The sequence below is a fragment of the Panthera onca genome, chromosome C2 (assembly GCF_046562875.1).
Source record: "Panthera onca isolate mPanOnc1 chromosome C2, mPanOnc1 haplotype 2, whole genome shotgun sequence".
Classification (NCBI taxonomy): Eukaryota; Metazoa; Chordata; class Mammalia; order Carnivora; family Felidae; genus Panthera; species Panthera onca.
Window position 1 is genome coordinate 130269417 of NC_138347.1, and position 13319 is coordinate 130282735.

General features: G+C 38.9%; 1 protein-coding gene across 2 annotated transcripts in view; it reads right to left on the reverse strand.

Annotated features, from left to right (window-relative positions):
• Window positions 1-1887: 1887 nt before the first annotated feature.
• The window catches only part of DNAJC13 (DnaJ heat shock protein family (Hsp40) member C13), a 132405-nt gene continuing 120973 nt past the window's right edge, over window positions 1888-13319 (reverse strand). For both annotated transcript variants that reach the window (XM_078432334.2, XM_060638667.3), the window contains 3 exons: window positions 12771-12914; window positions 10289-10388; window positions 1888-4566 (listed from right to left, as the gene is read on the reverse strand). In XM_078432334.2, the coding sequence (XP_078288460.1) occupies window positions 4460-4566; window positions 10289-10388; window positions 12771-12914 (351 nt within the window). In that variant the 3' untranslated portion in view covers window positions 1888-4459. The remainder of the gene's footprint in view (window positions 4567-10288; window positions 10389-12770; window positions 12915-13319) is intronic.

Sequence of the window (13319 nt, forward strand, 5' to 3'; positions counted from 1 at the left end):
TTTGATTTTCTATCAAGACCACTAACACTTTGTCTATATCAGCAATAATGTTGTTTCTTTCTCAGCATTCATGTACTTACTGGAGCAGCACTTTTAATTTCCTTTAAGAACTTTCCTTTGCAGTCACAATTTGGCTAACTGTGGTGCCAGAGGTCTAACTTTCCACCCATCTCAGATTTCATCATGCCTTCCTCACTAAGCTTAATCATTTCTAATTCCTAACTGAAAGTGAGAGACATGTGACTATTCTTTTCACTTGAACACTTAGAGGCCACAGTGGGTTATTAACTGGCCTAATTTCAATAAAGCTGTGTCTCAGGGAATTGGGAGGCCCCAGGACAGACTGGGGAACAGCCAATCAGTGGAGCAGCCAGAACACATACATTTTATTAAGTTTGCCATCTTACATAGTAAGAGTTCATGTTTCCCCCAAAATAATTACAATAGTAACAGCAAAGATCAGTGATCACAGTTACAAAGAAATATAATAATAATACAGTTTGAAATATTGCAATTACCATAATGTGACAGAGACATAAAGTGAGCAAACGACATTGGAAAAATAGTGCCAAGAGTTTCTTGACACAGCGTTGCCAAAACTCTCAATTTGGGGAAAAAATTAATAAATAAATAAAAATGCTGTATCTGTGAAGGATAATAAAGCAAAGTACAGTGAAACAAGGTATGTCTATAACAGCAAAGGATTGAAAAACGGCAAATGTTTAAATCTATGATACTAAAAAATACTTCAATAATGGTGTTAGTAAAAAAAACAAAATTGGTCACCTTCAGAAGATGACAGGGAACAGATTCATTATCTTGAAAGCTGATGAGTAAAGGAAATGAATTAAGCCTTCATCCTGCCTTTCCCATATGACGTGTGCCACTGGGTGACAAAACACATAAAGGAAATCATTTCTTTTTTTTTTGTTCTTTTATTGAGGTAAAATTGTTATATTACATTAGATTAGTTTCAGTTATACAACATACTAATTCAGTATTTGTAGAAACTACAAAGTGATTACCACAGTAAGTCTGGTTACCATCCATCATCATACAATTAACACTTTACCCATTTTGCCTACCCATACTCCTTCCCTTCTGATAACCACCAATCTGGGCTCCATGTCTATGAGTTTTGTGTTGTTCATTTGTTTTAGATTCCACATATAAGTGAAATCTTCGGGTATTTGTCTGACTTCCATGACTTAAGGTAATACCCTCAAGGTCCATCTGTGTTGTCGTAAATTCCAAGTTCTCATTTTTTTTTTTTATGCCTAAGTAATATTCCACTGTATATCAACACCTCATCCCCTCTATCCCTTAATCCTCTGATGGACGCTTAGGTTGTTTCCATACTGTAGCTATTGTAAATACCACTGCAAAGAACACAGTGCATGTATCTTTTTCAATTAGTGTTTTCATTGGATCATATGTTAGTTCTATTTTTAATTTTTTGAGGAACCTCTCTGCTGTTTTCCACAGTGCCTGCACCAATTTACATTTCCATCAACAGTGCACAAGGATTTTCCTTTTCTTCACATCCTCTCCAACATTTGTTATTTCTTGCCCTTTTGATACTAGACATTCTGACAGGTGTGAGGTGATAGCTCATGGTGGTTTTGATTTGTATTTCCCTGATAATTGGTGATGTTGAACATCTTTTCAATGTACCAGTTGGTCATCTACAGGTCTTCTCTGGACATGTCTATATAGACCCTCTGCCCATTTTTTAATCGGATTTTTTGCTGAGTTCTCCACATTATTTTGGACATTAACTCCTTATTGAATATATGACTTACAGGTATTTTCCACCGTTCAGTAGGTTGCCTTTTTATGTTTTCTTTGTTGTGTTGAAACTTTGGTTTGATGTAGTCCTACTTAACATTTTTGTTTTTGTTTTTGTTTTTTTTTTTGTAAGAAAGCATTTCTTTATAAAAGCATTCCAGTTACTAAGTGGAATAGCAGCATTTTATAACTCCCAGTATATGAATGGATCTAGTCACACTGAGATTCCCTTATTGTTAATATCACGTCTTACAGGCATGATGTGCTTCTAAGAAAACAAAAAAAAACCAAGCCCCCCTCTAGTCTTGCCAAAGGAATGGAACCAGAGTTTGATCAAGCCTCTAGATGCAAAGAGCAGAGGAAAAAGTTGAATTGCACTAGGAATGTGTGATCAGTAACCTCAAGACTGGGAAAACCAACCAACGGCTTCAGGGCCTTCAACAAAGTTATAGGGAAAAGGCAGATGGAAAGGGAGCCACAAGATTTAAAAAGACTCAAAAATATATTAACAGAAGGAAAAATGCAAGACCAAACCCTAGGAATGTACACTTGGGTGATAAACTACAAAGGAACACAAGGAAGCGTAAGACAAGTGGTCCCTTTTTTTTTTTTTTAAGTGGTCACTTTCAAGAAGAAGGGAGTGGCTGTGATTTTGATGGGGGCACATGAAGGGGCTTCTGGAGAGGCTGGCAAAGTTCTTGACATAGATGGTAGTTTCAAGGGTGATTTGCCTTTTAACGACGAATTTGTTCAGCGAGATTTTCTGTAGTTGTGTTTTGGTTTACAGTAAAAAATGTTTAAAAACAAAACAGAAAAAAAAAAAACCACCTCTCAGTTTTCCTAGTTACATACTGCTTCAGATTGCTGCTGTGTTAGGATCATGGCTCAGGACAGACTTTGGTGTCAGGTCTAAGTAGTTTTGATTTCTGACTCTGTTACTTACTAGTTGTGTGACTTTTGCTAAGTTGCTTTGCCTCTCTGAGCCCATGTTCTTCACCTGGAAGATAAGAATTTTATCAGTATCAAGCCCATAGGTTTGTTCTGAGGATTAAATGAGACTACGTATGTATGAGTTTACAGGATGTTTGGCATACAGCCTATGTTCAGTAAGAATGAGCTATTACTTAACTATCATTGATTGTGAATTAATTTAAATAGCCCTTTAAATATCATAAATACTCACAATATTTATGTTCTCCTAGTACTTAAAGGAAATATATTAATTTGTGCTCTTCCATACCACCTACTCCTAAATTAGCTGTTACAATTTCTTTTAGAGAACATATTTTTATGACAAGTATTGCCTAGAAACTAAAACCACAGTTGTATATTAAAATATGTGCATGGGTATATTACTCTATAACCTTTGAGAGATGATGCTAAAGTCTGAATTAGAGACTTATCGGGGGAGTAAGTCTCCATTACACTCTGCTTACACATCAACTATGGAATAAACTTGGCTCTTGCTTTCAAAGGCAATGTGGAGGTGTGGGTGTTTCCTCATTCTTTAAGAAGTGTTTGTATTCTTTACAGGTTTTCATTTTCTTGTAGTTTATGATCATACTAGGAGACCTATGTGCTGAGATCTGTATTATTTGAAATATGCTCTCACTTTAAATTTCTCTCGCTTTAAAAAATGTTGAAATTAATGTGTCTCACCCATTAGAGTAATACTAGCCTCACCCATTCCTGAATTATTAAATAGAAAATAAATGAAACGCTAGTTTCTGGAAGTTCAGATGTGGCTGAAATATTACCAAAGGGCATTGGGAATGATCAGATGTGTCAACGTAGTTGTCTGGATGAGGAGCTGTGAACGCGAGGGAGCGTTTGTGTTTATTCCTAGTACTAGATCTGTCTTAGAAAAAAGCAGGAGATCCTCAAAGGGAAACATTAAATTAGAACAAATATATCTCATTAACAAAGCAGTCAATTCCTTTTATTTTTAAAATTTTATGTACACATATGAATGATCTGTATAATGTACATTCAATATAGAAAGCTTTATATATTTGATACTGTATAGAACATTTCACAATTACACTAATCTCTTACATAACATCTTGACATCCGTTTTTAAATTTTTTTGCACAAGCTCCTTTTTCATTCAATTTGGTAAAGTCAGTTATACATACCGACATGTACTGTGAGCTCTCAGAAGGTTAATGATTGGGGAGAGGATACCGGGGAACAGGCACGAGGATGAAGCCTACTAGTGTTGGACGGTGGAGGGGGACAGCCACAGGGACTCGATGCAGGAGAGGGAAACACTGTCTTCCGGGGACAAGTGACCTAGTCCAATTGCTGTAGATTGCAGTTCAACCCCACAGTCACGCTAATTCAAAAAAAAAACATTATAAAAACTAGGAAGAAAGTTTTGTCTTTTTGATTCACAGTCTTGTAAACAGATACAAAGGAACAGAATGTGCTTACATACATCAAGAAAAAAAACTTGTGTACCCACTTAGGCTGATCCACAGAGTGCTTTCTTACAACGTGATACAATTAGAATCACTGACTTTTTTTCCTAAATAAAAATATATTTATAGAAAAAGGAATAACACTGTCATGAAACCAGGAGAAAGGCAGTAAGAGTTTGTTTCAACGTATCAGCTGGAGGAATGTGGACTGGGCACTGGCCTGTCAGCATTTACTGTCTCTCACAAAGGTGTCAACTCTGATAGCCAAGGTCGCCTGCCTCGTGGTCTACGGGAGGCGGCAGGTTGGACATGACTGACGAGGATGTCCCTGCAGTAAGGTAGCCAGCAACTCCAGGTCCTGCAAGAAAGAAAGGAAAACACACACCTTCTAGAGAGCAGAGTCGTGTAAAAACACCTTTATAAGAAGGTCAGAAGCTAGTCAAGTACCTGATCACACACTTTAACAGACAACTACCCAGTGCCATTTTCAAGGTATGTCTTTACTATATGACAAAGTTAAAAATCATTTCAAAATTGATACTGGACAGCAACACTGGTGTGAAAACATGGAAAATTGGCCCTTCTCAATTCTGGGAATTCAATGCTTCAAAAAATTCTGGGCACTGAAGGATAGCTATGTCAAATGGAAAATAAAAAAAAAAAAAGAACAAGTAGAGGAAGGAAACTCCATACTAAGCCCATCCAAAAGTCATACTTGATAAAATGCCAAGAAAAACCTTTATCAACATTCAAGTTAACCTACTTTCATTTGGTGCGAAGAAATGCTGTTATAGCTAGTAACACCAAATGAACAAGGGCTGCTACACTGACAGCTCTACAAAAGGAAGGCTCTGGACATTTGTCACAGGTCAAAACAAGAATGCTATGGAAAAAGATATCAATATTTTCGTTTTATAGGTCTTCCTTGATTCTAAGAGTCTCTACTGCATAGAAATGCTACATATGCCAGCATTTATCAAGATGTGTCCTACAAGCATTGTAGATAATGGCTTTAGCCCTCCAGTTTATCGTAAACATTGCAGAGACCATTACATCCCAGAAGCACTGCACAAACTGTACAGAGTACTTGCAAGAGACATTGTAGCATAATACCACAAACCGAGCAATACTCTTAGCTGAAACCGTAGGAAATAAGGCAAACAGCTAAGGAACATCAAGGGTTAGAACTAGAAAGGCAGTGGGAGCGGCATGCATTTAGCAAAATGATTCTCTACCTGCTTCAGAGAGCTACACAGAAGTTAGCAAGCTGCCTGGCAGAGCGGATCTAAAGCCCGCTCCTGAGGTGAAGGGGGCTGCTGCCAGTTAGAAGGGAAGGAGAGACACCTGAGGGGAAAAAAGAAATATAAGCAGCAAGGGAAGTTATAAGGAAATGCAAACAGCAGAGCAGTTTGATGAAGGCTGAGGCGTAACAGGGACTAATGTAGGACAAATGGGGCACAATTCAGATTGTTTCACGTTACAAGCACTTGTATCCAGGACGTGAAATGGCTTACACCACTGAGTGAACACTGCATCTCATATGTAATTATACAGCCAGACACAGTTCCACCTGTGTGAGCTGTAACACGCACACTCGGAACCTTGGACTTATAAACGTTGGAAAAAGGATCTTCCCTTTTTAAGGCACTGTAAGGCCTGCATCTACCAACTCCTGCCTTCTGCCAAGCAGGGTGCCAGGCCTTCCACAGACAGCTCAGAAGACCACCGGCTCAACCTACCCCCTCTGACAAGGCAGTTGGGAGCTACAGCACCACACTGTTCACATCACTTCCCACCAACCTATCAACCTTTGAACCCTAGGCAGCAGCAGGATTACCACAGATCGATTAAGTGGGTCTCACCAAAGATAGAAGCTGTAAGAATAACCCCCCCAAACACCCTGGACTGGTCAATTTCCCAAGCACTTCCAATGTTGGACTCATCTTGGCCACATCAAATGAGGAGATGATGAGACCAAATATGAATGCTACATATAGAAAACAGACTAAGGCTATTGTTCTTCAACTGTGTGCGGAGGCACCTTGGGACAAACTCACAGGGGTGCTGCTAGATATTTTACGTCGGAGAGAAACACAGCAACATCTGCTGGATGCCACATAGCCACTTTCAAGTTGTTTGGACCTAATACTTCAACTTAGCTATTAGGTTATTTCTTTTGGCCTAGCAGTAGATGAAAAAATCATTAAGACATTAAAGGCATTGTGAACTGAGAAAAGTTTGGGAACTTCTGGGCTAAAATTAAATTGAGACATGATAGGCTTAGAAGAATCATCCACAATAGACCAAATTCCAGCCCCACCATTTGCCACTTTAGGAAAAGACAAACAAATTCCTGGGTATTTCTGTAAATAAGTCTGAAATGCTCTTTCTCTCACACCTCTGGCTTCTCTTTTAGAAGGTGTCTGGTTAGGATGAGGACAGAGCAGTTGTGTTCTCCAGAGAAAGGTGGGAGGAGAGAGCAGGAGCTGCCAGAAATGGGGCACGTGGCAATAACGTGCAAGGCTGCCAGACTTGAGAATGAGAAAAGACGGAAAATTAACAAAGAACCCCGCAAAATGGAATTGCCTGCAACGATAGAGCAGTGGAAAGAGCATGGGCTTTGTTAAAAATGAACGTGAGAGTCTCAGGAGGGAAAACAAAAGCAGGAAGCTCTGCCTCAGCGTCAGTGTCCTACAGTAAACTGATGAGCTCAGGGAATCTTTCCCAACATCACTCACATCATATAGTCTTGGGACAGGTGGACAAAGAACAACACAAGGTGGAAAAAAAATCCTAACTCGTAGAGAACTGATGGACCTGTATGAAGAGAGACCTTAGAATTGCATCCACCCCCCTTTAATGACCTTAGGAAGCCAAATTAACTATGTGACATGCCTCTAATATAAATATATACAGGGGGGTGTGTGTATGAAGTTCATCTCCATATTCCAATTAAGTGTGTGTGTGTGGGGGGGGGGGGTACACAAAGCTCTTCGTCATCAATTCCCACTCCTACAACCATGTTTCCCTTGCCCTGCTTCTCTTCCTTTCCCTCTGGTTCCTTCTTTCTCTATACTGATTTTCTAGGTGAGGTAATTGGAGGATTTTCCCTGCTAAAATTGTTTTTACAGGGCCTTGAACTTCTCACCAACATGCCCTTCTAGAACCTAACAAATAGCTAAGTAACTAACGCCCAGGTCAATGAAAACATAGCTTGTCTGCATTGTAGGTAAAACTGCATTAGACAGTTTAGGTAAGTTTTTATCATAAAACAAAACAAGTATGCCAGGCCAAAGAACCTATGGAACCAGGTGGCCTCTTCTCAATTCATCTACAAGGAGCAATCTCGCCTAGGACATTTTATCCATACTCCCAATCCTGAGATGTGACTGAATGATATCTGCTCAGCAGCCAGGGTAAAGAAAATAATTATTGTATTTTTGGTCATTCTTATCCTACTTTGAAAGAGTAATTAACTTTCCTCTATCTTTCACCATGTCCTAAACAAAATCTACTTGCCAAACTTACCATCGGTATTTTAGAAAAATGGTTAGTGAAGTGTGTTTTCACAGCACCTTATTTCATTTGCACATTGGGCACAATTAGAATCTCCTCCAGGCTGAGCACAGGGTGGGGTAAATCCTAATCAATTAAAGTTCCAACTCAATGCAACACTGTATACATTCCAAGGAGTTCCGCTAATGCGACTTTACGATTATTAGAATAACTTGTACCTTTTATCAAACACATGACACACAATACAAAGCATCAATGGAACAGCTCAAACACAAAAAAGAAAACATTTGACAACCTAAACAATGAGTAGACAATTCAAAAGGTAGTGCTCTCTTTAAACAGTCCTTTCAAAACAAGGAGAGCTGATGGGAAAATCTTCTCAAACAACTAACATTTCAACAAAAGAACATCCCAGATTGATGATGTGCTAAGAACTAGACAATTTCCGGGCCAACAGAGCTCAGGGCTAGTCCAGACTGTCCCACGTAGTCGTGCCTACAGGCTTCAGGGGGGCCTGCAGAACGGCCAGAGCAACACGAGGATGTGTCCAAGTTGGGATTTATACCATCTCCCCTTTGACCAGCTTTGTACAGAACCTGCTGCCCTGAGTGGGCCCAAAGGAGGATGTAAAGAAATTTGTAAATCCCAGCTTTTCTTCTTCCCCAACCCTCTTCCATCCCCTACAGCTCATCACAGCTCCTTCTCACAACTCCTTCAGAAGCTACCCCAGGGATCCAAGTAAAAGGAAAGGCACAGACAGGAACCCTTCAAATCCCTGTACATTTTTCTATAGTTATTAGCAAATATGGATGGGGCGAGGACCTAAAGATTTCTGAAGGAAATTAGTCTCTAAAGATAAATCCCTATCTCTTCTGTATTCTAACCACAGACTTTGTGACCCACATCCCATTACTAAGTCAAGGACCATCTTAAAGTCTTCTATTGCATCAAGTCAATGAACACTAAGCACAATGCAGAACACAACAAATTAGAAAGGTGTCCCTGTAGAAAAGCTTATAATCTACATCTTTCTATTCTTCAAGGCCAAACTTTTAAGTAGCTATTCTTAGCTGGAAAAAACATAAGGCAGACTTCCCAGTCACAACATCCTTATACAAGGTAATTAACGTAATGCCACAAAAAGGTGGTATTACATAAACTTTTGGAAAACGAGTCTAAAGAAGTTTTTAGTGTGCCTATTATAGAACATACTCTTATTTAGAAGCTACTGCTTCACCTCAAATTTCAAAGAGAGATACGAGATAGCCAAAGACCATTTTCTAGGTATTTCTTTCCACAGAAATCACAGGACAGGCACATGGGAAAGTTAGAAGGGAACCGTAGGACACTGCTCTTAATGTACATGCAGGGATGGGCAATCAAAGCACCGTGTGTTTACAAATGTTAAGGCTCTGCTGTATGCTAATTTGGATGTAAATTAAAAAAAATAAAACGAGTTAAAACAAAAACAAATGTTAGGGCTCTGCTTATAAATTTTAGTGGATTAATATTAAGTGGTCACAGTGAGGAAGCAAGCAGTAGTGCCACAACAGACTAAAATTAAAACCAGGCAAAATATTCTCTGAAGTCCCCATTTTTAAGTACTCAAGATGTATAAACTTTAGTTTTAAAGTTATACTAAAGTACAAACTTTAGTCTTCATGATTTATAAACTTCTACACCAGCAATCGGGATTACTCAAAAAGTTACACTGGCATAAAATCCAGTGGGTACTGTTTTTTTCTCTCAATTTACCTACATCAGCTCTGGTAAGAGGAGGATGCAGAGCTGATTTTTGTTTACCTATATACCACACTCAGGCAGATGGCAAAAACCACCTGTTATTCTTAAGGTTAATTTCAAACTGAAAACTTTTATACCAGAGACTATATTTCATCCTCGGATATACCAAAAGAATAGTAAGACTTTCTTTTTAAATAGAAGCCAATATGAAAATATTGGAAAATTATTATGCAATTAGTGTGTCAAATGGACAAATGTCCTGAGCTTCAAAAACATACTATCTTTTGAACCCTAGACACTAAAATGTCCTTTCCCTTTATGGTACATACTTCTTCCTACAAAAGGACAAATTGTATATGTTTTATAAAACTACAGATTAATTACTGGAAACTTAGAAGAAAAATATTTCACAGATGAATGTACATATTTGGAGTTCCAATCTGTTATTTTGACAGAAATGGAAAATATCATACGCTATCATGTTTCTAATACTGATATTTCTGAATAGGTATTTCTCTAATCTTTTTACACGTTCAAGATAAACATTTCAACAGTCATGCTCCAAATATAACCTATGACACCATCAATTCATTGGGTCAAAACCGAGCAAAGTTCACGTTTCAGTCAGCACACATTCAACACATTAGCAGTTGACATTTGCCCAGGGCTAACCCCAGAGGTCCACCACATGTTCACAGGACCTCCAAGACAGGTGGCTAGTAGCTTAGGAAGACACTATAAATGCTATTTCAGTTTAATCAGGGCAACAGGAAGGTGGCTTCTGCCATATGTTTCAGAGTAACCAATTAGGTGTGGATTACCTGTGAGGTATCCTGCTGTTTGTGACTCAGAAATAAACAAATCGTGTTTCTGATCTTTGAAGGCACTCCAGACTGAAGAACGAGACAAGATTTCATTCACCTAGAGAAGTAAAACAAACTCTTTGAACATAATGAATTTAAGTTAGCCTCATTACTGAGGACTGGGTGTTGGAAGAAGAACCAAAGAGAAAAAGCAAACTTCCAAGACAAAAGGAAAGTCAGCCGAGGAAAGATCCAAAGATGGAGCAAGACCTAGCATTCCTTAAATGCTCTATGCCAGGCACAGGGACAGAGACATCTCGTGAAACCAGATCCAAAGAAGGCCCTAAGTCAGGCTTCCTTCTAAAATTGGACACTATTATTTGAACTTATAATTTACTGGCTTGTTTGTTATTTGGGCAGAAAGATTTTCTTGTGATAGTAACAACTGGCTGACAGTGTGGCATGACCTCATGAAGTTATTCCCAAGGAAGGGGTCTAGGGAGAAGATGCTATAAACTCAAGCTAAAACTTAAAGCAGTCTTGGGGCGCCCAGGTGGCTTAGTCGGTTGAGCGACTGACTCTTGATTTTGGCTCGGGTCATGATATTGCAGTTTCTGAGTTCGAGCCCTGCGTTGGGCTCTGTGCTAACACTGTGGAGGCCGCTTGTAGTTCTCCTTCCCTCTCTCTCTGCCCCTACCCAACTTGTGCATGTGCACTCTCTCTCTCAAAATAAACTTTAAAAAAATAAAATAAACTTTAAAAAATTATGGGTTGTGACCTATTAGAAGTTTATGAAATCGATTAAGAGGGTTTAATCAGCATGCTTGAGGAAATAGGTTAATATAGAAAGCATCAGAATTCACATGTAAAATGGGTGAACACTCATATTTGATGTATATACATGTAAGTACAAATAACGTGTGTGTAAAGTATACTGGACTAAGACCAAAGACATTTTTGTGTGATACAGATGAAAAAAAGTTTAGGAAATTCCAACTTAGAGGCTTTCACATATCAACATTCAGATCACATATTGATTGGGTACCTCATGTGGAGGCATAATGGGACACAAAGATGTGAGATGGTCTCTGTCTCTGAAGCGCTCACAGTCTAGTCTAGCAGGGGAAGACACTGCCAGATAATTTGGTGGCAGGCATTAAAGATATATGTGGGGCCACACAAGCCCAGGAGGCTCCCTGTTGTAACCTTGGAATCACTACTGGAAGTAATTACTTGTGAAGGTGGTGGGGGATCTGCTAGTTTGGAAACTATCACACCAGTTTCCTCCCCTTGAAATCGGAAGATGGATGTCAGGGTTACTTGCCTAATTTCATCAAGAGGAATCCTGAGGTAGGTTGAGGATAAGACAACTGCCTGCCTAGAGTACCTCTGCTTGGCAAGTTCAGAACACCCACAAAAAAGCCCCCAAATACTTCAAATATCCTCAATAATCCTCAATACTTCAAATCTCAATAATATTAAATTGTTCAAATGGTGATACTGATAGAATGGGCAACGGCATAAAAATGTTTCTTTAGTTAGACTTTACACAAAGACAATGGAATCACTAAAAGAAAACTTTAAGTCAATTTAAACCTATGAAAGAACATGAGTAGGTAGTAACACTCCAAGTGTCTATCACTGAATGAATGTATAAATTGTGGCATATACATACAGGAATACTTCAGCCATAAAAAGGAATGAAGCACTGATACATGCTCTAACATGATGAACCTCGAAAACATGCTGACAGAAGCCAGACATCATGTATTGTATGATTCCATTTATATGAAATATTCAGAATAAGTGAATTCACAGACAACAAAGTGGTGGCTGCCAGAGGCTGAGGAAAGGGACAAATGGGAAGTAATTGATTAATGGGTACAGATGTTTCTTTTGGGGTGATAAAAATGTTTTGGAACAGATAAGGTGGTGGTTGCATAACATTGTTAATATACTAAACACAAATTAATCGTTCACTTTAAAATGGTTAATTTTATGTTGTGTAAATTTCACCTTAATTAAATAAACACAGAGCGAGAGAGCATTAGATAATGCTGGACAGTAACAATGAATGAGGAACTCCTCGGAAGCAACAAGAATAAAACCAAAGAGGAAAATTGAATTACTGGGCTGTCTTGAAATCAGCATATGTATGTAGCTGACACACATTGTTAAGTGTTAATAAATAAAGGTGATAAAACTAAAACAATGTTCCAAAATGGCATAATGGGATTGTTAATAAATGTGGTTATCACTATCCAGCAACACATGCTAGAACTGAACATTAACCTTAAAACCAGCTTTAAATGCTCATTGAATTTCAGCATTTTTCTTCCTGAAATGTACGACATACCATCAGCATTCAAAAAAAGAATCCCCCCAAGTCACTACTTGAGTCTATGAGGAGAGGTGCAGAGATCACCCATGGCCAAGACCCTTGGTTTGGAGAATACCCTGTCATAGCCAGCAAATCAAAGTCACCCCTGTGTAGACTCACCTGTTCTCCATGCTGCAGGCTTCGAGTCATGGCCTTGAGAGCTTTAACAATCTGAGCTTTAGTGGCTGCTGGGCTGTCAAGATTTTCAAGACCAATGCCTTCAAGTAATTTTAAGAGGTATGGGACCAGATCTACTTTCAGGGCCTAGAAGAAAATATAAAGCATACCATAAACATGCTGAAAAAAATGTAAATCATACACTGAAGAAACAATTTCACTCCCAGAACCATACCTGGAAGACAACCTCCTGTCTTTCATTTTAACATAGATGAAGATTTCTTTTACAGATCTAATAATAATGACACTCTTTTTTTTTTAACTTTTTTTTTTAATGTTTATTTATTTTTGACAGAGAGAGAGAGAGAGCATGAGCAGGTGAGGGGCAGTGACAGAGGGAGACTCAGAATCCCAAGCAGGCTCCAGGCTCTGAGCTGTCAGCACAGAGCCTGACGTGGGGCTCGAACTCACAGACTGCGAGATCATGACATGAGCCGAAGTCAGATGCTCAACCGACTGAGCCACCCAGGCGCCCCAATGACACTCTTATTT